The 23,252-nt window shown below is 34.9% G+C and overlaps 2 protein-coding genes and 1 long non-coding RNA gene across 4 annotated transcripts in view; 2 read left to right on the top strand and 1 right to left on the bottom strand.

The window, feature by feature from the left end:
- Positions 1-805: 805 nt before the first annotated feature.
- Positions 806-3,256, top strand: LOC148944467 (uncharacterized). Its single transcript, XR_016142873.1, has 2 exons — positions 806-1,006; positions 3,023-3,256. It is a non-coding gene; the product is annotated as an uncharacterized LOC148944467 (long non-coding RNA).
- A 5,302-nt stretch (positions 3,257-8,558) lies between these two features.
- On the bottom strand, positions 8,559-10,046 carry LOC148944466 (uncharacterized). The gene has a single exon (XM_089099937.1). It carries the CDS (start codon positions 10,044-10,046, stop codon positions 8,559-8,561), a length of 1,488 nt encoding a protein of 495 aa, XP_088956063.1.
- Positions 10,047-16,208: 6,162 nt separating this feature from the next.
- The window catches only part of heph (polypyrimidine tract-binding protein 1 heph), a 261,216-nt gene continuing 254,172 nt past the window's right edge, over positions 16,209-23,252 (top strand). For both annotated transcript variants that reach the window (XM_089100422.1, XM_089100420.1), the window contains exon 1: positions 16,209-16,325. In XM_089100422.1, coding sequence (XP_088956548.1) covers positions 16,316-16,325 — 10 coding nt within the window. In that variant the 5' untranslated portion in view covers positions 16,209-16,315. The remainder of the gene's footprint in view (positions 16,326-23,252) is intronic.

Genomic DNA, 23,252 nt, shown 5'->3' with positions numbered 1-23,252 from the left:
TCAGGTGCTGTCAGCCGACCAGCTATCCCAATCAGTTGTGTGAATGTGGCTTTTTGGTTTTCGAAAGATAGCAGCAAAATAGTAGCAAATTTTCTCTTAATTCAGGATCATTCATAAAAGCGAAAAAGGCTGCTTGATTAGATGATGTCAGGGCAGTGAGGATGCAGAACGGGAAGAAAATGATGACGTTGTCATTTAAGGCCTCCTATTAAAAATATTAAAAGGATATTTTTTTCAGGGTCTTTTTTTGGTTTCGAAGCATTGTAAATGCAAAAGTTAAACTTTGGGGTAAAAGGAATATGATTGTGAAAATAAATGGAAATGAAACTAAAAAAAAAATTGTGTGAAAATAGAAAAACACATTAGAACCTAAAGAATCAGTAACTAATCTACGTAGTAAAAGAGTTGATGCTTCCCAACATCTCATTCTCTACGCTACAGTGACTATTGTTTCTCATTGCTTCATGGCTGAATCCTCTCACAAAGGAGTAATGTAATAAAAGTTCTGAAAAGTGCGTCTTAGCCCGTCAGCCGATGTTAGCTATAATATGGGTGAGCGGGTTGAATGCTATTGGCCTTAGAACTTTGGTGAAGGTTTTACATATATTTGTTCAATTAAAAGAAGAAAAAAATTTATAAAGAAGGTATTTGAGGAATATCAGGGCTAGTCAAAACTCATTTTAATGAGAAATTACTTAATTATAGGGAAAAGGATCCATACAAGTAGACAAGTAAATTAAAAAATATTTTGAGAAGAATCCTAAATTATTGTATTTGCCATTGAATTGTGCTTCTGGCACAACCAAAGGTCAAACCATAGCCAGTATTTCAATTGGTTTGCTGAGGTTGGTACAGACCATGAACTTTATAACCAGTGGGCCCGAATGAAAAAGGAGAAATTTGAAGAGTTGCTGGCCAAAATTTCTGATCATCCCCTTATGAAGAAAAAACATTCAAACTTCAAAAGACCAATTTCTCCTGGGGAAAGGCTGGCATTGGTTTTGAGGTAAATACTTCCAATATTTAGTGATTTTCTTCAGTTTGTAAAGCTAAATCCATCCTTACTAAAATATAGACATGTAGCTCTTGTTTTACCTTCTCTTACATCACTTACTCTCCCTGGTTTTAATTGTGATTTAGCCTACATGTTATCCCTCAAATATGAAATTCTGACAAAGGTGTCACAGGAAAAATAGCATAACTTTAAACAGGCCAAGCCTTCAGTCCCATGTTTTTTTTTTATACTCAGCACACAAAAAAAATACAATAAGAGGGTTCTCGCCATAGAGTTTGACTCTAGTAGCACTAGTGCATAGTTGTTTCCCATTAGAAATAGGCTGCTCTACTTTGATGGCAGAAAATGCCTATAATTTTTTCCTAGTTATAAACAAAATTAGCAATATAAAAAATATAGATATTTTTTCCTGGGAAAATCAATCTTTGGGTACGATCAAAGGTCAAACAATAGCCAGTATTTCAACTGGTTTGCTGAGGTTCATGCACACCATGAACCTTATAATTAGTGAGCTTAAATGTAAAAGGAGAAATTTGAGGAGCTGTTTGCCAAAATTGCTGATCATTCCCTTATGAAAAAAAGATTCAAATTTCAAAAGACCAATTTCTCCTGGGAAAAGGCTGCATTGGTTTTGAGGTAAATACTTCCAATATTTAGTGATTTTCTTTAGTTTATAAAGCTAAATCCATCCATATTATAATACAGACTTGTAGCTCTTGTATTACCTACTTTTACATCACTGACTCTCCCTACTTTCAATTGTGATTTAGCCTAAATTTTATCCCTCAAATATGAAATTCTGACAAAGGTGCCACAGGAAAAATAGCATAACCTTAACTAAGGCAAGCCTTCACTCCCATAGGTTTTTTTTTATGCTCAGCATAAAAGTAAAACAACAACAGGGTTCTAGCCCTAGAGTTTGACTCTAGAAGCACTAATGCACAGCTGTTTCCCATTAGAAATAGGCTGCTGTACTTGGATGGTAGAAAATGCCTATATTATATTCCTACTTATAAAGAAAATCAGCAATATCAAAAATATAGATACTTTTGATCAAACCAAATTTTGAGCAAAAGTCAGAAAGTATAAATATTGTCTTTAGTTCACTTTGTTTTGAGGGTTGCTGTACCACCTTACATGAAAATAAGGAAACTTTAGGTTTGCACCTTTCTATGCTTGAATTGTTCTCAGCAATTCTGGAACTATATAATCCAAAAAAAAAAGTAATAATTGAGAATCTGTGCATGGACAAATAAAGATTGGGTAGAAAATGGATTATAAGTTTTCAATTTAATGTCAGCAGGGGATTTGTGCTGACAATGCATTAAAGGTACAAAGGAATGATTTACTCTTTAGCTTGTGCTTTTGTATGTGTGGCAAGTAATTGCTTTATGTAAGTGACATATTTAAAAGACACTGCCTAAATATTTCAGATTTGTTTGTCTTTTCTACTTTGACACATGTTTAACTTTGATTTTAAGGTCTTTAGTCAACATAACAATCTTAGCTGTAATTCTGCTGGGCTTTTGTGACCCACTTGACCCATTGTGATTCTAGTCAGCTTTTTTGGTTGGCAAAACCCATATAATTAGAACAATCTCAGTTGTCCACTCAACTACAAGTCTTTTGGACACAGTTTGTTATAGACTTTTGAAATCATTTTTGGTCTACGAAAAAATGTTAACCTGCTTCAAATTAGTCTATTAAATTGTGTAAAGTAAGAAACAATCCCATAGAGCTCAAGTTAATCATTTCTTACTAGAAAAACTCGAATCTCACTGAAACTATTTCATAAGAAATGTGATGTTTTCTATTACTGAATTCCATGAAAATATAAGAAAAACAGAAGTTTGAAATGAATTATAAGGAGAGATATAACACTAACTTTTTTCTTGCTTCTCATCTTTGGCTGCATTCTTATTTCCTGTCAGGTGGTTGAAATAACCTGACCTGCTTAGTTTTGTTACATTATGAATAGAAAAGCTAATTATTTACATTTATTTTCAGATACTTAGCAGAGGGTTGCAGTTTTGGGACACTTAGTGCTGCCTTCAGAGTTGGAAAATCAACCTGCAGCACCATCATAAGAGATACTTGCCAGGCTCTAGTAGAAATATTGGAACCTAGAGTATCTGAAGTTTCCAACTAAGGATGAATTCAGGACTATAAGCAATGAATTTTTAGCTGTGTTTATTTTATTATTTATGAGTTCATAGATTATGACGGTATGAAAATAAAAATAAGTTCTATTAATCAAATTCTCCTGTGTAGGGTATGTAAAGTGTACAACAGGGCAAAATGATCAAAGAAAACAATTTACTATATTATTTTCATGATCCTAGTTAAAACATAAAACGCAAAGCATTTGAACTGTTTCTACTTCAGATTTGCTTTTTATCTTTGTCAGAAGTAGGGAAAAGAAATTGTAATACTATATAGAAAAATATGATATCAAATTTAATACATGAAGCAATTAAAATCGTCAAATAGAATCACATTTTGCAAATAATGTTGCAATAATTTCATTCTTGCTCTAAAGCTTTCATTTCTTCTTCAAAAATAAGGTCATTTATATTTTTTTCAATTAAGATCTGAGACTTTTCATTGAACTGTCTCAATTTTGCTGTAACCGATTGGCCCAAGAAAAATGCCCTGTCTCTCTCCTCACTTCCCTTTAAGAGACTCTCTGCCCTTTCCATGATCTGCATAGCAGCTGAAGCAGTACCAATATGAGGCATAGCTTTAAATGTTATCTCGGGCCTTTGCTCATCAATAACTGAAGTCTCCCCACAGATCTTTCTTTTTTGCTTTTGATTTCTGTTCAAATTTGTTATTGGGGTTTTATGGTTAGCATCAATTGGCTTTTTTCTCTTTTCAACTCTTGATGATGTTTTTTTATTGGGTATGTATTTTCTCTTTTGATTATTTTCTTCATTTTGCTTCTTTGTTCTACCTGACAAAATTGACTCTAAAGTGCTGTCAATTGTGTCTTCATCAAAATCAGCACTTGTATAAACAGTTTCACTAGCACTTCCAGCATCATAGCTGGTATACATGGTTTCTTCAACACTTCCAGCTTCATAGCTGTTGTCAACAACAGAAAAGTCAGTCTCAAAATCTGGAAAACTAGGTAATGCAGTAAAAATTCTTTTCTGTTCTGTTTCTTTCTGCCATATAGTCTGAAACAAACTCCATAAGTTTGAAGAGGCACCACTTATTTTCTTTGCTGCAACTTCCATCACCACCTTTTCCCATTTAGGTTTCTCCTCTCTTCCCCAAATTTTCGTTTTGGGAATTCCCAAACTCTTTTTGCTTCTTTGCCTGAAAAAGAAAGGTTTTATTTTGGTCCAAAAACTATGGAACTTAGTATATCTTTAATAATATTATTGTTAATCAACAGGCACATTTTTACTGTTACAATCTTACTTGATTTTGATCAGATTTTTGTTTTTACATAATCAAAGTGCTAAGATCTGTTTCTGAATGCTTTTCTTACCCTAAGTTCCCACACTTTGCAATTGGTGTTAAACCTTCTCTGTTACTTTTTAAATTATAACACATTATTGGGATATGCTTTAGTAAGAGATAGACAGCATTAGCAATGGATAATTTTAATGAGTGGAGAAACAATTTCCTTGGAAAACTTCTTTCAAACAGTCCAGTTGACCTTCTTTCAAGAGAAGGTCAACATGTAAATCAATTTAAACTAGCAAAAATTAAACAGGTTAATAATAATAAAAAGATAATATAGTCTTTGTAACAGAGAATCACAATTTATTAAAAAAAAAGGCTGAAAATAAAATTCAAAATTAGTAAAATTCTTTATTCAACAAGCTGTAAAAAGACTGTCGTGTGGGAAAAAGAGGTATTTACTTTTTTAGCATATTAATTATGTAGGGGAATAGGTCTTCTGTATCCTATGAAAATTGTATTGATATGAAAATATAAGTTTTGTATAATAAGGGAGGACAGATTGTAGAACCAGGGAGGAGAGATTGTAGAATGGCAGGCCAATTCACTAGGTAAAAGTTAATTCACTCAGGGGTTTTCCAGGACAGTGTTGGAAAAACAAATCTTTCTTCTCCTTTCCTTGAGAGTAGCCATAACGGCTCTCTGAAGAAGGGAGATATAAGAGGCTATACACTTTTTGAGAAGTTAATTCACAGGCACCTTTTTTGGACTGTCTCTATTCAGTCTAATGATTCCTTGGATAGAATTCCCTGGAAGATTGAGTCATAACAGCCTTGTAGGGTAACCCAAAAATTTACAAGATCATGTATAAACTTTGCAGTACAACAATAGACCAATTCAGGGGCTTGCCTGTCACCTTTTTTCAAAAACTAGCAAAGATTAAACAGGTAAATAATAATAAAAATATTATATAGTCTTTGTTACAAAAAAAAACAGAATTTAGAAAAAAAGGGCTAAAAAGAATATTCAAAATCACTAGAAAAGTTTACATAATGAGTTTAAAAAGTGAATGGGGATTTGAAGAGGAAAAATTCACTCATTTAATGTTTCAATTATGTAGGGGAAAAGTCTTCTATATCTTTCTGTAGAAATTTTGCTTGTGTGAAAACAATATTTTTGTACAAGTAAAAGAAGGGAAGAGAGATTGTAGGGGGAGGAGTGAATTCAATTGGTAAAAGTGAATTTTCCCAGGGGTTATAGAGGGTGGTAAATAAAACAGAAGTAGGACAAAATCCTTTTAATAGACAGTGATGATGATAACAGTGATGTAAATTCACAAGAAACCTCTATTACTCTACTACCTCTATTAAATATAACGATTTCTTGGAGAAAACTCCCAGGAAAATAAGCATGTCAGCCTTGCAGGGTAATCCAAAGTGCTAAAGATCATGTATGCACTTTCAAAGGCAAATTCAATGACTTGCTTGTCACCTGTGTTTGCTTCTAAAATTCTGGTTTAAATTTTGAAAGTTGTTCTACCAGTCAGAAGAAACTTCCAAGGATAAATCTCACTGAATCTATCAAATTTATTTCAGAATAGCTTCTTGTTGTGTTGGTGTGAAATAGCTGATATGGGAAATATATTAAAGATCTTTTTGTGTTATAAAAGATAAACCTTTAGAAATAGACTTACAGCTCAATTGAGGCACAAGCAAAGTGTTTTGAGCCTCATATCTAAGTTATATCTTGATTTATAAGGTTGTAAACAATTGAAAATCATGCATTTCTTAAATTTAGGAAAAGATCCTTGATATGGTTTAAAATCAGGTGCATCATTTAGGGGGGCAGGGGAGACAGCCCCCCCCCTAATGTTGAAAAAAATATATATTTTATGCCCCTTGACTATCTGGATATGGACCTCTCTTGCCCCCACCCCAAATAAAAATGCTGGAGATTTGCCCTTGCTTAAAATAGGCCTACTGCAATGAAAAGAGAAATTACATTTTCAAACATTACAGACAATAAAAATGAGACTGGAAACTAAAATTGATATACAAAATTTTTGTCAAAGTTTAGATAGCCATAAAATTAAGGAGAGGGTAGAGACAGCGGTAAATATCTGCCAAATCATATTATTGACTTACACATAAAGTGAATATACCACTTGATGCCTTTTTTTATGCTTATTACAAAAATAATAATAATTTATTTTGGAAATGAATTTCAGCCCCCCCCCCCCCTCCTATATATGCCAATTCAGGGAATATATTTCTACATTTGGGTGGGGGGGTAAATTTTAACCTTACCTCCCATTTACAACCCAAACAAAATTTACGCCCACCCCCCCCCCCCCCTAATGTATAAATATATACCCTGACTTGGCATATATCGGGGGGAGGGGAGTCGAAACTAATTTCTGATAGAAATGATTATTCTATTTTTAATCAGCATAAAAAAGGCATTGAGTGGTATATTCACTTTATGTGTAAGTCAATAATATGATTTGGTAGATATTTACCAAGACAGCAGCTTTATAGCGCATTACCAGGTATATTTTAAGCCTTGGAAACTTTTCTGAATGTTTTGTTCACCTATCTTAGCTGCTTTCCAGGATAGCTAAAAGTCCCTCAACTAGAACTTTATGCCTACAGCAGATAAAAACCCTATAATATAATAATATATAATATAGATTTATTACCTGCCAAAACTGTAAAAGATACAATGGGCGGCAGAGTATAAAAAAGTGAAAAAAATGCAAAAAGAAAAAAAAAAAGACAAACAACAAAGTATGGTTTAACACGAATATATACAATGAAATGGGTCCTCAACATTGACATTCAAATAACACAATCAACTCAAGTCTGTCCCTGAAGAGTTACCCAAGGATGACCTGGAGTCATGAACTTTTTATGAAAACTCGCTACTCTGGCAGGAACTGCCAAGGCAGGGTCTATCAATCCCAATCTACTGATCAAATACCGGTGTTTGGACCATGGTGGCATTCCAAGCAGATACTTAGCGTATTCAAAATAAATCATGTGCAACTTTTTCTTCTCTGTCTGTGTGAAGCAACTCCAAAACGGAGAGATGTAGAGAAAGCTCGGTAAAACAAATGCATTATACAATCGGGCTAAAATATCACGACTAAATCTCGCCTTGCTCAGGACAAGCTTTCCATATGCAGAACGAACTTTTCTAAGGGTAACGACGATAATAAGTACGCGTGTGGCCTTGAGTGACGTACCAATCGGGACTCCAAGGTAAGTAAGTGATAGAACAGGTTTGATTTCCGTATCATCTAGCATAATGTATATGTCCACAGTCGACACTTTATAAATGAAAAATAACAATTCAGTTTTCGATGGATTAAATGTATGGCCGACACGAACATATTCTACCTTTAATGCACTAAAACAACTCTTTATTCCATTTAGGGTTCTACTAATGTTTAAAACGTCGTCGGCATAACATATGAGCGACACATCAATCCCACATAAAATACACGTTGTTGGGGCTTCATGTTGCACTTCAATTACGGAACTATTGAATAAATCTGGTGAATTTACTGCTCCTTGCCTAATACCCTTATTCACTGGTATATCAATTTCTAAAAGCATATCACAATCCCAACCAGGACACTTTAATCTAACACGAAGATTACTATACAGATTACTATGGTACTGAGGGATATCTACATTTTGTTCCCTAGCCTTATTATTTTTCTTTGACCATCCATCAGTTTGAATAGCTAATAAAGAAATCATTGCTCAAAAACAAATTATTTATCCTAGTGCATTGCTTCATTAGGCTAATAGCCTAGGCTATGTTTCAAATCCTATTTTGGGCAAAATTCAGTGAGCCTTATCAAAACGAATAGCCAGGACCATACTATAAGTATACACAAATGGTCTTTAGGGAATGGATTCGAGTTAAAAGGCAAGTGTAGCAATGCAAAAAGCAGTGTCTTTCAGCAAGATTCACTTTTGAAACATATTATAAGGTTTCAGTCATAAAAAATTGAGCGAGTTATTTGAATCATCATCATCAAGGGTTTTGAGTTCCCCTTTGTGTTGAACACCTTGGGAACCAAAGCACTGTTTTATATATATCACTTCACATAACTTAAATGTTTTTATAGCATAGAGTCTTTTCCAATTTCCTTAAAGAATTGTATTACAATTCTGACTATTTTCAGGTTGTCTTCTAAGTCATTCAGCCCTCCAAGAATAGAGTGCAAACTTATGGGGTCAGGCCTCCCTCTGAAGAAAGCATATATCTTGTCTCTTTGCTCCTGATACTCCTCGCAATCCAATATTAAATGTTCCACAGACTCTTCTTCCGAACAAGTCATGCAATTGCTGTCTTCACCGTAAAGTCTAGCTCTGTAGTTATTCGTGCCGCAGTGTCCTGACCTCAATCTGAACAGTAGGCGTCCTTCGTGTCTGCTAAGGTTTTTACAAATTGACTTTTCGAACTTCCAATGCAGCTTGCTTATAACAAATAAATTGCCAGTCTGATCTCTCACATTCTCAAAACTTTCTCGTAATAGAGCTTTACGCACACATTCCAATTGACTGATCACTATGGGGGTAGAGCAATTACGAATCATTCCTTCTGTGGCTGCATGTTTGGCTTTGCTATCTGCCAATTCATTGCCAATTATTCCCACATGTGATGGAACCCACTGCAATGCTACTCTCCTCGATTCCATCAGCATTAACGACTTTGAATAACCTTCAGCTATTTCTCCTGATTTGCACCGATGTGCCTGGAATGACTTAATGGCAGAAATCACAGCTTTAGAGTCAGAACATATCAATATGCCAAAATATTCCTCGTGCACTTCTGATAATAAAAACTCAAGTGCTTCTGCAAGAGCTACTGCTTCTGCTTGGTAAACTGATGCTTTACTGTGAAGTTTAAACTGTTTTGAAACATTCATTTTAGGGACAACAAATGCAGCACCAACCATCCCTTCATTTTTCGATGCATCTGTATAAATGTCTAAGAATCCTTGATACTTTTCTAACTTCCATATCCGGAAACAGGTATTCCAATCTAAGTTATTACTCTGCTTAAAGTCCAAACCACATACTACGGATTTTTCTTTCCAAGGAGGTGGTAACACCACTTGAGGTACTCTTAACATCTCAGTGAACTTCAGTTCAATTCCATGAGGTTTTACAATACTGTCCCATTGTTCAAATATATTTGCCTGGAACCTCTTATTTTTGGGGCTTGCAGTGATGATTCTTCCTTGTTTTATAACTCTTGACTTCAAAGGGTTGGTTTTATCAGCTATCCATAATCTTTGCAAATACTTCAATACACTTATTTTCCTTCTAGTCTCAAGTTCTGGTAGACCACTTTCAGATAGTAAGAATATCACTGGTGTTGTTTTTCTTGCTCCAAAAGCAATTCGTACAGCAGAGTTTTGTATTACATCCAGTCTTTTTAATGTTGAATGCGGTCCAGACCCATATATCACTGAAGCATATTCAATTTTAGGTCGAATATACTTCACATAGAACTCCAATAACATATCTGCCTTCATCCCCCATGAGTATGAAGTGAGCACCTTCATAATATTCAATCTCTTCATACATGCACCACGAACCATTTCAACATGTGGGTACCAACTCAGTTTGTCAGTAATTACACACCCAAGGACCTTAGTCTATTTCACGTACTCAATAGGATTACCATTGAGATAAAGAATGGGTAAGTTCGTTATTTTCTTTCTAGTAATCACTATCATCTTAGATTTGTGAGGGGAAAATTTCAAATCGATTCCCTTGGCCCATTGTTGAATTTGTTGTAATGTGGATTTAACAACCTCCATTGTCTCTTCTAGTGTTCTTGCTACTGCCCAAAAAGAATTATCGTCAGCAAATATCATCCCTTTCGACTCTCCATTCTCAATCGGTATATTATATTCTGCAATATTATAATAATCAGGACCAAGTGCTGATCCTTGTGGAACCCCGCGTCTTCTTCTTAATATAATACTAGACTCTACAGAGCCAACTCTAACAGTGTCTTCTCTTCCTGACAAATAGTTCTCAGTAACAGCCAATGTCCTTCCTCTGATTCTGGCTTCCATACCCCCACTAAATATCAGATGATGCACTATTGAATCAAAAGCACTCTTCACATCCAAATGGACAATAACCATAATCCATCCGTTCTGCAATGCATAAAGGGCATCTTGTTTAAAACAGAGCAGGTTTTCAACTGTGCTTTTCTTTCTCCTAAAACCACACTGGATATCTTTTAGAAAACCCCTCTTTTCTATCTCCCAATTTATCCTCTTTTTTTATCGTTCTTCCAAAAACTTTACCTAGTACTGGTAACAGTGTGATAAATCGATAGTTTTCTATTTTTGACATATCCTTACCAAGGCTTAAGTATCATCACGGCCTGGCCTTTTTTCCAAATAGTAGGGAACACTCCACTGTCCCAAGCAAGGTTCATTACTTCCAATAATGCATCCATCCATTTATTAGGCATTGATTTCACGAATCGTGAATAAATCATATCAGTGCCTGGGGAAGTATCTGGAAGACTCGTCACAATATTTTCCAACTCTTTCATGGTAAATGGCTGGTTATAGGGTTCATCGTTACCAACTTTACTAAGTCTTCTTACTTTTGCTGTTGATTGTGCTACCTCATCATGAAAGGGATCTTCTCTTCCGATAGTCTTTAATAAAGGCTTTGCACCTCCATTGGCTTTTTCTAAATCACTAATCAATATCTTGTTTTCAAAAGTAAGGGGGGGGGGTTTCCTGTCTTATCACCTTTTGCTTTCATATTCATTATAAACTGGTAAACTTTAGACACTGGCTTCCTAAAGTCCAGACTTTCAACAAAGTCTCTCCAACTTCTACGTTCTGCCTCAATTACACATTTTTTAAACTTGGTGTAAGCGTTTTTAACTGCAGCATAATTCTCGACTGTAGATATCTGCTTGTAAATGTTTTGCTGGCACTTTAACTCCTTTTTGATCTGACTGCACTCCTCATTCCACCACTTAGAATAATTCCTTATGGTTTCACATCCATCAGACATGGGTATAGAGTTTTTGGCTGCTATTATGATTCCATCTTGAATAGCTTTCACTATGTCATCCAAGGACTGTGCTTGCTGCACAATTTGTTTAATATCCATATTTTCAAGTTGACAATTAAATTCCTTCCAATTTGCCTTTCTAATCTTAAATCTTGGAATGCTAGTTGTTTGCTGTGGACATGGCTTATCCACGTGTACTAACACTGGTAACTGATCGCTATGCAATGTAGGATCTTCTACCACCTCAACATCTACTTTGTTGCAAAATTGAGTCCTTGTAAACACCAAGTCTATAGTTGAATAAGTACTAAATTGCACATTCTTTCTTGTACGAAAACCTCTAGGAGTGGCCAAGTCTGCATTTTCTTCAAGTAAAAATTGTTCTATACTTTTTCCGGAGTCATTAATTAAATCACATCTGCACCACATTTTACTGTGTGCATTAAGGTCACCAACTATTATAAGTTCTTCTGCTTTAGGTACCTCATCAAAAATTTCAGCTGCCAAGGAACCAACTTCCCTGTTGTTACCGCTTGGATTGTAAATATTCACATTGTTGATCACAGTTTTTGAGTCAAGATATAATTTACATCCAATTACCTTCACTTCTCCTGAAGGCTCTTCACCATAATCAATGTCCCACTGTTCATAATGCAAATCTGTACGGATTGCAATCATAACACCTCCTCCATTCTTTGTTATTCTGTCTTTCCTTATTATATTAAATCCATGATATCCTATTTTAATATAAGGTTTAAGCTATGTATCTTGAATGCATATGATATCCGATTTCTCTTTAATTGCATAACGGCGTACCATGTCCTTCTTATCCTACATCACTGAACATGCAGTCCAAGAAAGTACCTATAAATTCATTTTTCAGTACGCGCGCTTCGTAGTGCTTCACAATCCAGTGGTCCAAAATTTAATTAATTGATAAATGAACAAAGTTTTTCCACTTTCTCCAGCAGGGGAAGGCTGGCCATATCTAGCAAATCTGGGGATAATAATAATCCAACAAGAATTTTTGTAACTGTGTCTGATACTCTTCTATATATGTCTTGTTCGGTTCCTTGTTTTGGAAGACCACTACGCTGTGTTGACTTGGCACTGTGAATTTGGTTACTGTGAACAGCTTGGGCATATGTTCTGTACATAACTTGTGCTCTCCTATATCCCATGTTATATTTTTCTGCCATTTCCAGAATATTTCTATTTTGCTGTCTAATTGGACACTCCTTTGATCTAGAAGAATGGCAGCCTTTACAATTGGCACATTTGTAAAATTTAACTTTTTCTGCAGGATCACTGTTTTGAGGGGACAACTCACAGACTCGTGCTTTCCACAGCACCTCAAACAGACTGGCTCATTTGTTCTACAATTTTTCTTTACATGGCCATACCGCTGGCATTTAAAACAGTGGAGAATTCTACGATTGTAGACAAAACTTCTTTTTTCCTACTACAGCACCATCCAGGGGGTGGAATAAATTTGACTTTAAAAACAACCATGACCACATAACTATCCTCAAGTTTCTTTGACTCCCTCATATCTCTTTTGACGATTTACGTCTGTAATCTCAACAGATGACTCTATGCATTCTTTAAGTTGTTCATTGCTTAGATACAAGGGCACTCCCTTGATGATTCCTCTTTTAATACATTCCTTCTTTTTTCCCCTCACTGATACACCTCCAATTGATTGTATTTTCATTACTTTTTCAGCTTCTTCATTGTCGTTGACATGAACTATTAACACATTCCTTTCTCTATTTGATTCAAAATCAAAACTTGATAGGAAAAACATTCTCCTTTAAACATTTCGATATTGAAAAATCATCTGCTAGTTTCTCATTTTTATCTGTCACTTCAAATTCCACTCTTACTTGAAGCAATTCATTCAACGGAATCTCACTTTGACCGGAAACTTCTGCTTCTAATTCTTGCCTTTTTACTATACTTTGCAAATTCTCTACTGGGGACCTCACACGTTTTCTTCCCAAGGATGGATTAAAACCCAGACTTGGGAATCTAATCTTTTCATTCACTCTGCCATCTATTAATCCTTCTGCCAACATTGGATTTACACTTGACATATCCTCATCAGAATCCTCTGATAATGGTGGAAATTCATTATTGTTATCAAGCATCTGGAACCTGTTTTTAACAGGTAAATTATATCCACTCATACTAAGCGCACTGAGTCGTCCATTAGAGTCACTAACTGGGATATGAAAAACTTGCTGCTGAGGCTGGAACTGTCTCTCCTGGGGAAAATGGGCTGCCTGAAACTGGCTGTTTGGCATTGGAGCTCTAATATACTGCACAGTGCTTCTATACTGTTCACCAGCACTGATATTGGGTTGAATTATCTTATAGGGTGGAGTTGGATAAGCTCCAGGAATTAGTGGACCCCCCTGCTGGGGGTCTTGGCTGCTCATATTGTCCCTTCCAACTTTAATACCACTATTCAACTTACTTTCCTTCAGTTTACAGTCTTCTTAGCCATTAAAATCACCAACAATCTCAAAAGAATCCAAAAGCACGTGTTCACAGGATGAATGCAACGTTGCCACTGCGAGTTATTTGAATATCAGTTGAAGGTGTTTATTTTAAATTATCACATGAACTACATGGTTTTCAAACCAAAAATATTGCTCAATCTGCATGATAAAACCTGTGATCATTACCATGGCCATACGACAATAGGCACGGTCGCACGGATTTGCGCATCATCTAACTGTATCCTAAATCAGTTTGGCAAGGCAGGGACTTTTGAAGGGTTTTTATCACAGTTTATATAATTAGCAGTAAGATCATTCTCTATCTCTCCCATTATAAAAAGCCGGACAGGGGTGCGAGCGCTCCGGAGAACGTTTTTGCAGATAGAAACATAGGCGCTATCAGATCTTTTCGCGGGTAGACAAGTCAGATTTCTCTTGGACGCGAAACTTGGCTTCAACGTTGGAACACTAATTTTGAAGAAACTAATTTTAAATTAATTTATTCCAATACATACATGAAAATCGGTAGTTAGTAGTGTAATGTTATTATTAGATGTTTTTAGGAATTAAAAATAGGTTTCGAAGTCTCAAGTTAGTTTCAAAGGCATTTTGAGAAAGTTTCTGCCAAAATACGTGTTCCAGGGTAATTGGACCGCTAATGGCAGATCAAATGAGAGGAGTTGTTTGTACGCACCGAATATTATAAATATAAATATAATATATATATATATATATATATATATATATATATATATATATATATATATATATATATATATATATATACTACGAAAACCTTACGAAAAAGAAAGTTTTTTTTAAAGAATAGTAAAGGCCATATTAAACTTAAGATCAGTAGAAATAGAAGTCTACAATAATTCAAACTCAAAACGACCAGAAATTATTATTAAAGAATAAAAAAGGAAAGGAGAATAATTGGTATGGCGGTAACACTGCATATAAATTTATATGAATGTATATATAGTGGGCTGTAATAATGCAAAAGGTAAATATAACATTGGTTTAAGAATGGAAAGAAAGACAAGGAATAAATTTACGACGATAATCAAGTAAAAAATAAGTTTTATTTGAACAATGCCATAAAGCGATGACATTTGATTATGATGTTTGGATCTGCCACTTAAATTTTGGATCTGCCACTAAAATGTGTGATGTCCTTCAATTTTCTGAAAAGTCCCTAAGAATTTTACGAAAAACAATTCTTAACAGACGTTTGGTATTTTCTTGGATAGGGCTATTGTGGCAACTTTTACCACAACAACCAATAATTAGAACTCAAGTCCTAAAACTGTTCTCAATCAGGAACCCTTATCGCTATCTAAATTCAGAAAGTGCAAAGATTTTCAAACAGAGGTGTTTATTGTTTAAAGTTCAGGAAAGGTCTGCCCATTTCATATGAAAACATTAATTGAAAACAAAACTAGTTTTATCTAGGCTCTCCGCCGAAACAGGTAACTAGATTTTTCAAATATCATAGGAACTACAATCTGAGAAAATAAATATCACGACGTGAAAAAAAAATGATAACCTCTCTAGTTGCGGGTCCCACGGGGGGGGGGTGAGGGTTACCCCCGTAAAGTAGTCTAAAGTATTGTAATTTAACTAATTAACGCAAGTTTGCATTAATTAAACTTGCTCCTAACGTAAGTTTGTCGAATCAACCTATTTTGCGCCCCCCTAAAAAAATCCTGGATCCGCCCCTGAAACCATCACACCTACCCCACCAGTTATTAGAAGAAGAAAAAATTCCTTATTTTCACAAATTTCATCAACCCCCCCGCCCCCGTTTTTATAAAAAACAAAAAAGGCCCATAAGTTTATTCCAAGGAAAAAAAATAATAAGTAAAAAATTTTATATAAAATAATTAATACCTGTGAGATGGGACACTTGCAGACCACTTGGCTGGCTCACCAAGTTTTTTTCTGCTTTCGCAATTACGAATAATGCACTTGGTAACCATTTTTCAGTGATTGACGATAACAGACTAATCCGCTAAGGCAGAAACAAGTGGGAGGAGCTTTTTGTTCGCACCGAGACCGAAGACCAGAAATTATCTGCGATAAGCTTACTGTCTATAAACTGTGGTTTTTATAAAGCGAAAGAATGTTTTAGAATATCAAACGTGATTTTGATAAGTGGAAGTGAAAACACTGACCGATCGCCGTACAGCTCAACTTTTACTCACAAAGAAAGGAAGTTTATTATTGTTGTTGTCTTTAAAGCATATGCTTACAATCTAAATTTCTGACACTAATCTGAATCTAAATCTTAAATCCATCTAGACCCTGCAAAAATGAATCAAGGTAGGGGGAAATGATTTAATTAGGTTTTTTAATAAATAGGCTATTTTACTTTTTCAGCTTAAAGGTTTGGCTAGGTTAATGTGTTTTCTGAAGCCTAGGCATATTCTTCAGATTTTATTTTCCAGGTAAACTAATTTCTACCTTGCAAATTCCATCTTGATAGCCTACAATAAAGCATTTACAGCTTCATGACTTTACTTAATCCCAATTTATGTGGTTTCAAAGATCTGCAAATAGGCCTAGCCTATGTTTCCTAAATTTAGAAAAAATAAGATTGATATGACTTAAAATTCTACTCAAATAACTGGAATTCCAGTTTTCAAAAATTAAACCAAAGAAAAAGAAACTGCAAATCAAGGTAGCCTAGGCTACAATGTGTCCTAGTCAAAATTGCAATAGCCTAGGTAGTCTATAAAGGTCAATATCTACCAAATCATATTATTGAGTTAGGACTAAAGTGAATACACCATTCAATGCCTTTTTTAATGCTGATTACGAATATAAGCATTTCTATCGGAAATGAATTTCCGCCCCCCCCTATATATGCCAAGTCAGGGTTAGGTTAGGTATAGCCTATATAAGGAGGGGGGATGATATTCATTTTTAATAGAAATGCTTATTATATTTGTAATCAGCATAAAAAAAGGCAGTAAAATTCTACTTTAGCTACTTTTGACTATCTTGGAAAGGGGTTAGGTTGGGACAATGAAACTTTCAGGGATGGGTCTACAGGCTAAATTATGTCCTGGGAAGGTATTTTGAAGTATCTACCTCCACTCCTTCTCCCTCTAGAGGGTCCTGACCTTTGATGACCTTTAAAAATCTGTGAGTTGTAGAAGTGAAACCTTGCAAAATAGATCTTCTGCTTAAATGAAGCATAAAAAAATTATTTTCAGCTTCACAACTTTGCTCAATCCCAATTTATAAAGTTTTAAAGATAGGGTAAAAGACCAGTATCCAATTGAGCAAAATTATGTAAAACTTAAAACCTCATATCTTGTTATCAAATTAGAGTTGAAAAGGTTTGTATAGGCCAATGAATAGTTAAAAATCCAAGCTATGCAACAACATGGTTATTATTAAAATTATTTAAGATCATTCACTGAAAATGATAAATTTATTGACTTACCTAGAGAGACCTCTTTTTGGAAATGCAAATTATCCTATTTTGATGCAAATATCTTTTTAGTGTTTCAGTATTATTCACATATTAATAGAAAGCTCATTGTTTTCTGATTCTAAAAATCAAAGTTTTATTTCTTGATTTTTGTTCTGTAAATCACAAATATTAAATATATATTTCTATCATTTCACTTGCTTGTCAAAACAGAGATCACACATTGGATTTATGATGACAGATTACTCCCACTGGACTGGCTTTAGTGAAAGATGATGGGGTCTATACTTGCATTTTGTAATACTGTAGTAAAAAAGGGGCAGTCCAAAAAACCCACTGCTATTTTTCCAAAATGCCAAAGAAAAGTGGTCTTTCCCAAAAAGAGGTCTTTTACCCTATGCAAATACACTTCCTAAACTTTGGAAATAAAACATTGATATGGCTGAAAATTCTGCTTAAATAACTGAAATTGCATTTTCAAAGCTAAAGCCAGAGAAAAAGAAACTGATAACTGAAAATTAAGGTAAAATGTTGTTTTGTCAAAATTTCACCTGTTATGTAGGCAAATTTCAGGACCCTCTAGAGGGAGAAGGAGTGGAAGTAGGTTCTTCAAAATACCATCCCAGGACATACTTTGGCCTGTAGACCCATCCCTGAAACTTTCGTTTTCCTAGTCTAACCCCATTCCAAGATAGTCAAAAGTAGCTAAAGTAGAATTTTACCAAAAAAGGCATAAAATGGTGTATTCACTTTAGTCCTAACTCAATAATATGATTTAGTAGATATTGACTGGTATAAACATGTCAAGTAGGCTTAGGCAAATTTCTAAGACTCAGTAATCAGAAGAGGGTTAACGTAGGCTGATACCCTCCCAGAGTATGTTTTTGGCCCTGGATTCATCACTGAAAGTCTCATTTTCTTAACCTAGCCTGACCTCTTTCCAAGATAGCCAAAAGTAGGGTAAATATCTACCAAATCATATTATTGACTTACTCATAAAGTGAATATACCACTCGATGCCTTTTTTATGCTGATTATGAATATAGGCCTAATAATCATTTCTATCGGAAATGAATTTCATCCCCCCCCCTATATAGGCCTATGCCAATTCAGGGTATATATTTCTACATTAGAGGGGATGGGGGCAAATTTTGTTTCTGATGTAAATGGGAGGTAAGTTTAAACTTTACCACCCCCCTAATGTAGAAATTTATACCCTGAATTGGCATATTTAGGGGGGGGATGAAATTCATTTCTGATAGAAATGATTATTATGTCTGTAATCAGCATAAAAAAAGGCATGAAGTGGTACATTCACTTTATGTGTAAGTCAATAATATGATTTGGTAGATATTTACCAAAAGTAGCTTGTCTAGAATTTTACCACTTAAGGTGACAACTTCCTCAGGCTAGTAGAACTAGGCTATGATTAAGATAGAAATAAGCCTATAGGCTAGGCTACTTTTCAATCCAAAATCCAATGCAAAGTTGATATTTAGGCCTACCATTCCTTAGGTAGCCTATTATTGCAGCCTATCACCTATTTCAAAGGAAAGATATTTAATGGTTGGTCACTTCTGAAGGAAACATGCTAAAACAAGTAAAATAATGGTCAATTAATACAAGATTCCATAACTGATATAGAGACAAGGATAAAATACTGCTTTATTCATTTTTTATGCTCTTTCCAAGTAAAGGCTAGGCTCAAAAGCAGTTTTAGGCCTCATAAACAGGGGTGATGGCAAGGTATGCCAAAATTGTAATTAGCCTACAACAGTTTTTTAGTCTTTTAGGCTACCTTAAATTGCAGCTTGGAGCAATCTAAGGATTTCTCCTTGTAGAGCTCCAGAGTTGACAATTTGAGTTGTATTCAGGATTCTTTAGTGACCAGATACACTATTCTGATCCATAGCTTCCCAGTTGAGTTTACACTCCCTAGTGGACCCCTCAGAATCCTGTCTTTGTTTGAAGATGTCCAAATATACAGCAGTAACAGTTTCTTCAGAGTTTATTCCAACTGTTGACAATTCTTGAGGAAAAGAATTGAGTGCAGATTCTAGATATGGTAGGCTGCTTAACAAGTCTCAACTGATGACCTCTAGTTCTTGAGGTAGAACCATCAGTGGGAAATAATCCTGGGAGTGTTTTAGGCTTCATTAACTTATAGGTTAAAATGGTGTCACCTCTATTGCTCCTGTATACAAGAGTTGGGAGTTTCATCTTTGCTAGTCTTGCAGGGTAAGAAAGTTCTCACATGCTGGATATCACTTTGGTGGCATGTCTCTGCACATCTTCCAACAATTTTCATCCTTTTAAAATTAAGGGAAGGCTAGAGACATTCCAACTTCAAGCTTAGGATGCACAAGTCCCTTACACACAGGACTGATGACTTTCAGAGAAAGAGTACAGTATCATATAGTGCATCAATTGTGACAATCATATCACAGTATCAATAGTGACAAGGAAGAAACAGTAGGTGAGCAAGTTATTGCAGAAGAAACATTAGAAATAGAAGCAAAAGAATGGTCAGCATTAGACAAAGAAGCATTGTTATGAACAGTAGGCTACTAGGCAGTTAAGAGACAAAATTAAATGGTGCAAGACTGTAATCACTTAAACAATTTAGAGGGGTAGAAGGAGGTAGAGTAGTCAGGGGGATTGCTCTAAATGGCAATTTTTTTGTGCAATGGCACCCTTACAAATTAAGGTCTATTAAGTACCTTAGGAGTGTGAAAATAGGTATAAGCCTAGAGAAGGAAACATGTTAAGAAAACAATTCATACTTCATATAATATAGGATAATTGTAGCTAATACATTTTGCATGCAGCCCTGCCATACTTTACTCCCAACCCCCCAATTTCTTCTTCTTTTAAAAGTAGTACTTGGAGTCTAAAAACAGTCTCCTTTCAGCTTCATACAATAAATTATCTGCTGGTCTATTTGCTTCAAATATTGATATTTCTCTTTCCAATTATATTTCCAATTAACCAAACTGAAGCAGGTTTCAGGGTCATTTCAACCATGCTAAACTATTTCATTCCACCTTAAAAAATTAATAATCTCCTGGAATAATTATTTTTTCTTCATTTCCTGGCAGCTAGGATGTTAAGTAGTTTACCAGTGTCAGGCTTTATTTTCAGTCTTGAAAAAATATTTCTTGTTTTATTTGCCAACTTTGCAATACTATTGGAAGTTAAAGATGAGGTGTTGTGAAGTCACAAAGACTAAAGAACATAATCTGGAATTTAGTTCCCCTCTTTTTTTCACCCATTATCAGTAGTGATTCCAAGATCTTGCTAAGTATTTATAGATTAAATTGGGTGACCTGAGAAAAAATAAGAGCAACAAGGGTTCATTTTGCCAAAGTTAATTGACATGACACTTGACAACATTAAATTTAAGAAGCCAAGCCTCAGCTTAATGACCAAGCAGTCCAAGATTATATTGTAGAAGGGAATGATCTTCACAGGACAAGGCTGGTCCAATGAGCTTTAGGTCATCAGCACAGTGTGTTAGTTTACTGCTGATAGTGGAAGGAGCATCATTGATGAATATATTAAAAAGTTTAGGACCCAAAACACTTCCCGAGGAAATCCATTCAAAACATGCTTAGACAAAGAAAGAATATGGCTACCATCAAATAACTGAACACATTAAAGATCACATATAAAGAAAATCAAGGACCCAGATTAGGGACTTCCCTTCAAGCTTGACAGCATGTAATTTGATTGCAAGTCACTTGTGACCAACTTTGTCAAAAGCTTTAGAAAAGTCAAGCAGAATCATGTCAGCAGGCACCCCTGTATCAAGTATTTAGTGATATGGTCATATGATTCAAGGAGATTGGTATCAACACATCTTCCAGAACAAAAGCCATGCTGTGAGCTGTGCAAGAGATTATTTGCTTCAAGATGTCTAATAACTACAGAATTGATTATTCTTTCTAGAACCTTAACAACTGCTTATGTCATGCTAATAGGTCAGTAATAAGATCCTTTCTGCCTTTCTTAATTATTGGAATAATATGGGCTGTTTTCCAATCCAGAGGTAGTCTTGAAAGATTTAATGATAACTTGAACAGTAAGGAAAGAGGTTGACACAAGACTGTTATTACATTCATGGAGGATATGAGGATGAATGCAGTCTGGACCAGCAGATTTATTCATTTTGAGGGACATAAGCTCCTTTAGAACTAGTGTTGTAAAATTACTGTAAAATAAAATCTAGGTAAATAAAGTTGGTAAAATAAGGTGCTCCCTAGGAAATACAGGATGAAATTGGTGTTTTAGAGTTGCTCCGTAGCTACAAGACTAGTTAAGCCTTTCTTTTTAAGCATCACTTACATTTTTAATGAATTTTTTTAATGATTCCGATTTCCTGGGCTTAAAAAAGGTAATGCCCCTTCATCTAGAGTTCCATCAATTTAATTAACTGTCTGGTTTATCCCTTTTGTAATCTTATGCCTAGGTTAATACCTCAGCAAGTGGACATTGCCTGATTTCAGGCATGTATTTAAAAAAAAATGAATTTTATTTTTCATTTATTTATAAAAGTACCAAATACAATTAAAAAAGAGGTTTGTAACACTTTGATGACTTTGGTTAACTAAGCACTGGGTCATAAGAGCAGAACATTCAGTCACTTTGACAGTCATTAAGACATTCTTCAAAAAGATTTGCTTGCAAATCTAGCTCCTCTCCTTCAGACTTAGATTCTGATTCAGGTGACCATGCTTGTTCCAAATTGCCACCCCCCACTCCCTAATCAAAAGCCCTGGATATGGCCCTGAGGATTATATATCAATTTCTACCTCCACCCTCCAATTGTGTCTCCTTTAAAGCTAATTCTGTATTTATCTGAAGTATTGAAGTATTCTTCTGTATTCAAACAAGGGCCATTAAACTAGAATAAGAGTTTTTTTTAGACACTTTAGTCAGTAACAACTCATTTGGTAGCAATTTGTTGACAAGCAGGATAAATCTCAGAAAAGGGCTATTGAGGATATTGATTCTGCTTTGGCCCTCCGCATTGTTGAAAGTCCAGATCATGTAGTTCTTTTTGATGAGGCAACTTTAATATATGAAGCAAATGGCTTCCCGCATTCTTTTAGGAGGCAATTGAAATTTTAAACAAATTCATAAATAGAGACCTTGCTTTTAATAGAGATACAGGAGATATTCTTATAAACGCAATTTATAATAACTTAAAATTCAAATAAAATTTTTCTTCAGTTTCAATTAAGTTCATTTGTCCACACTTTAAATGAAAATTAAGTCAGTAGACAAGCTAAGTCAATCACTAAACAGAGAATTCTTACTCCATCTAATTGGTGAATAGTCTTTCATTTATTTTGGCTTGGTTTTTTGGTTTGTTTGATTCAGTCTTTCTTCTACTCAGTTAGAGTTAATTCAAAAGATCAGTTTTCCTTCTTTTTTTGAGCATTGAATATGGCTAGGCAGAAGTCCCTGACAAAATATCTGCCTCTATCTTTTTTGTCTGCTGGTTGACTTTATGCTCATTTTTCTTGGCTATTTAATTCTATTATTTTTTTCTTGTTTGTCATAGGTCAATTCTGGTTCTAGCCCTTTCTGTCTTTAACAGTTCACATAACTAATATAATTTTAATTCAGCTAATATTTCACCATTTAAAAATTATAATTACTGGTACTATAATTCACTTTTTGTTCTGATAACAAGAGACCTAAGTCAGACAGACCACCTTTTAAACCTGAGAACACAGCTATGCACAAAACAAAATCATGTTCAATATTTTTCTGACAACCTCTTCAAGCTTTTGTGCTCTGAAAAT

The sequence above is a fragment of the Artemia sp. Qi Xiang Cuo genome, chromosome 14 (assembly GCF_049724085.1).
Source record: "Artemia sp. Qi Xiang Cuo chromosome 14, ASM4972408v1, whole genome shotgun sequence".
Classification (NCBI taxonomy): domain Eukaryota; kingdom Metazoa; phylum Arthropoda; class Branchiopoda; order Anostraca; family Artemiidae; genus Artemia; species Artemia sp. Qi Xiang Cuo.
Note: the sequence above shows the minus strand (reverse complement) of the source record. Positions and strands in the feature narration are given on the sequence as shown.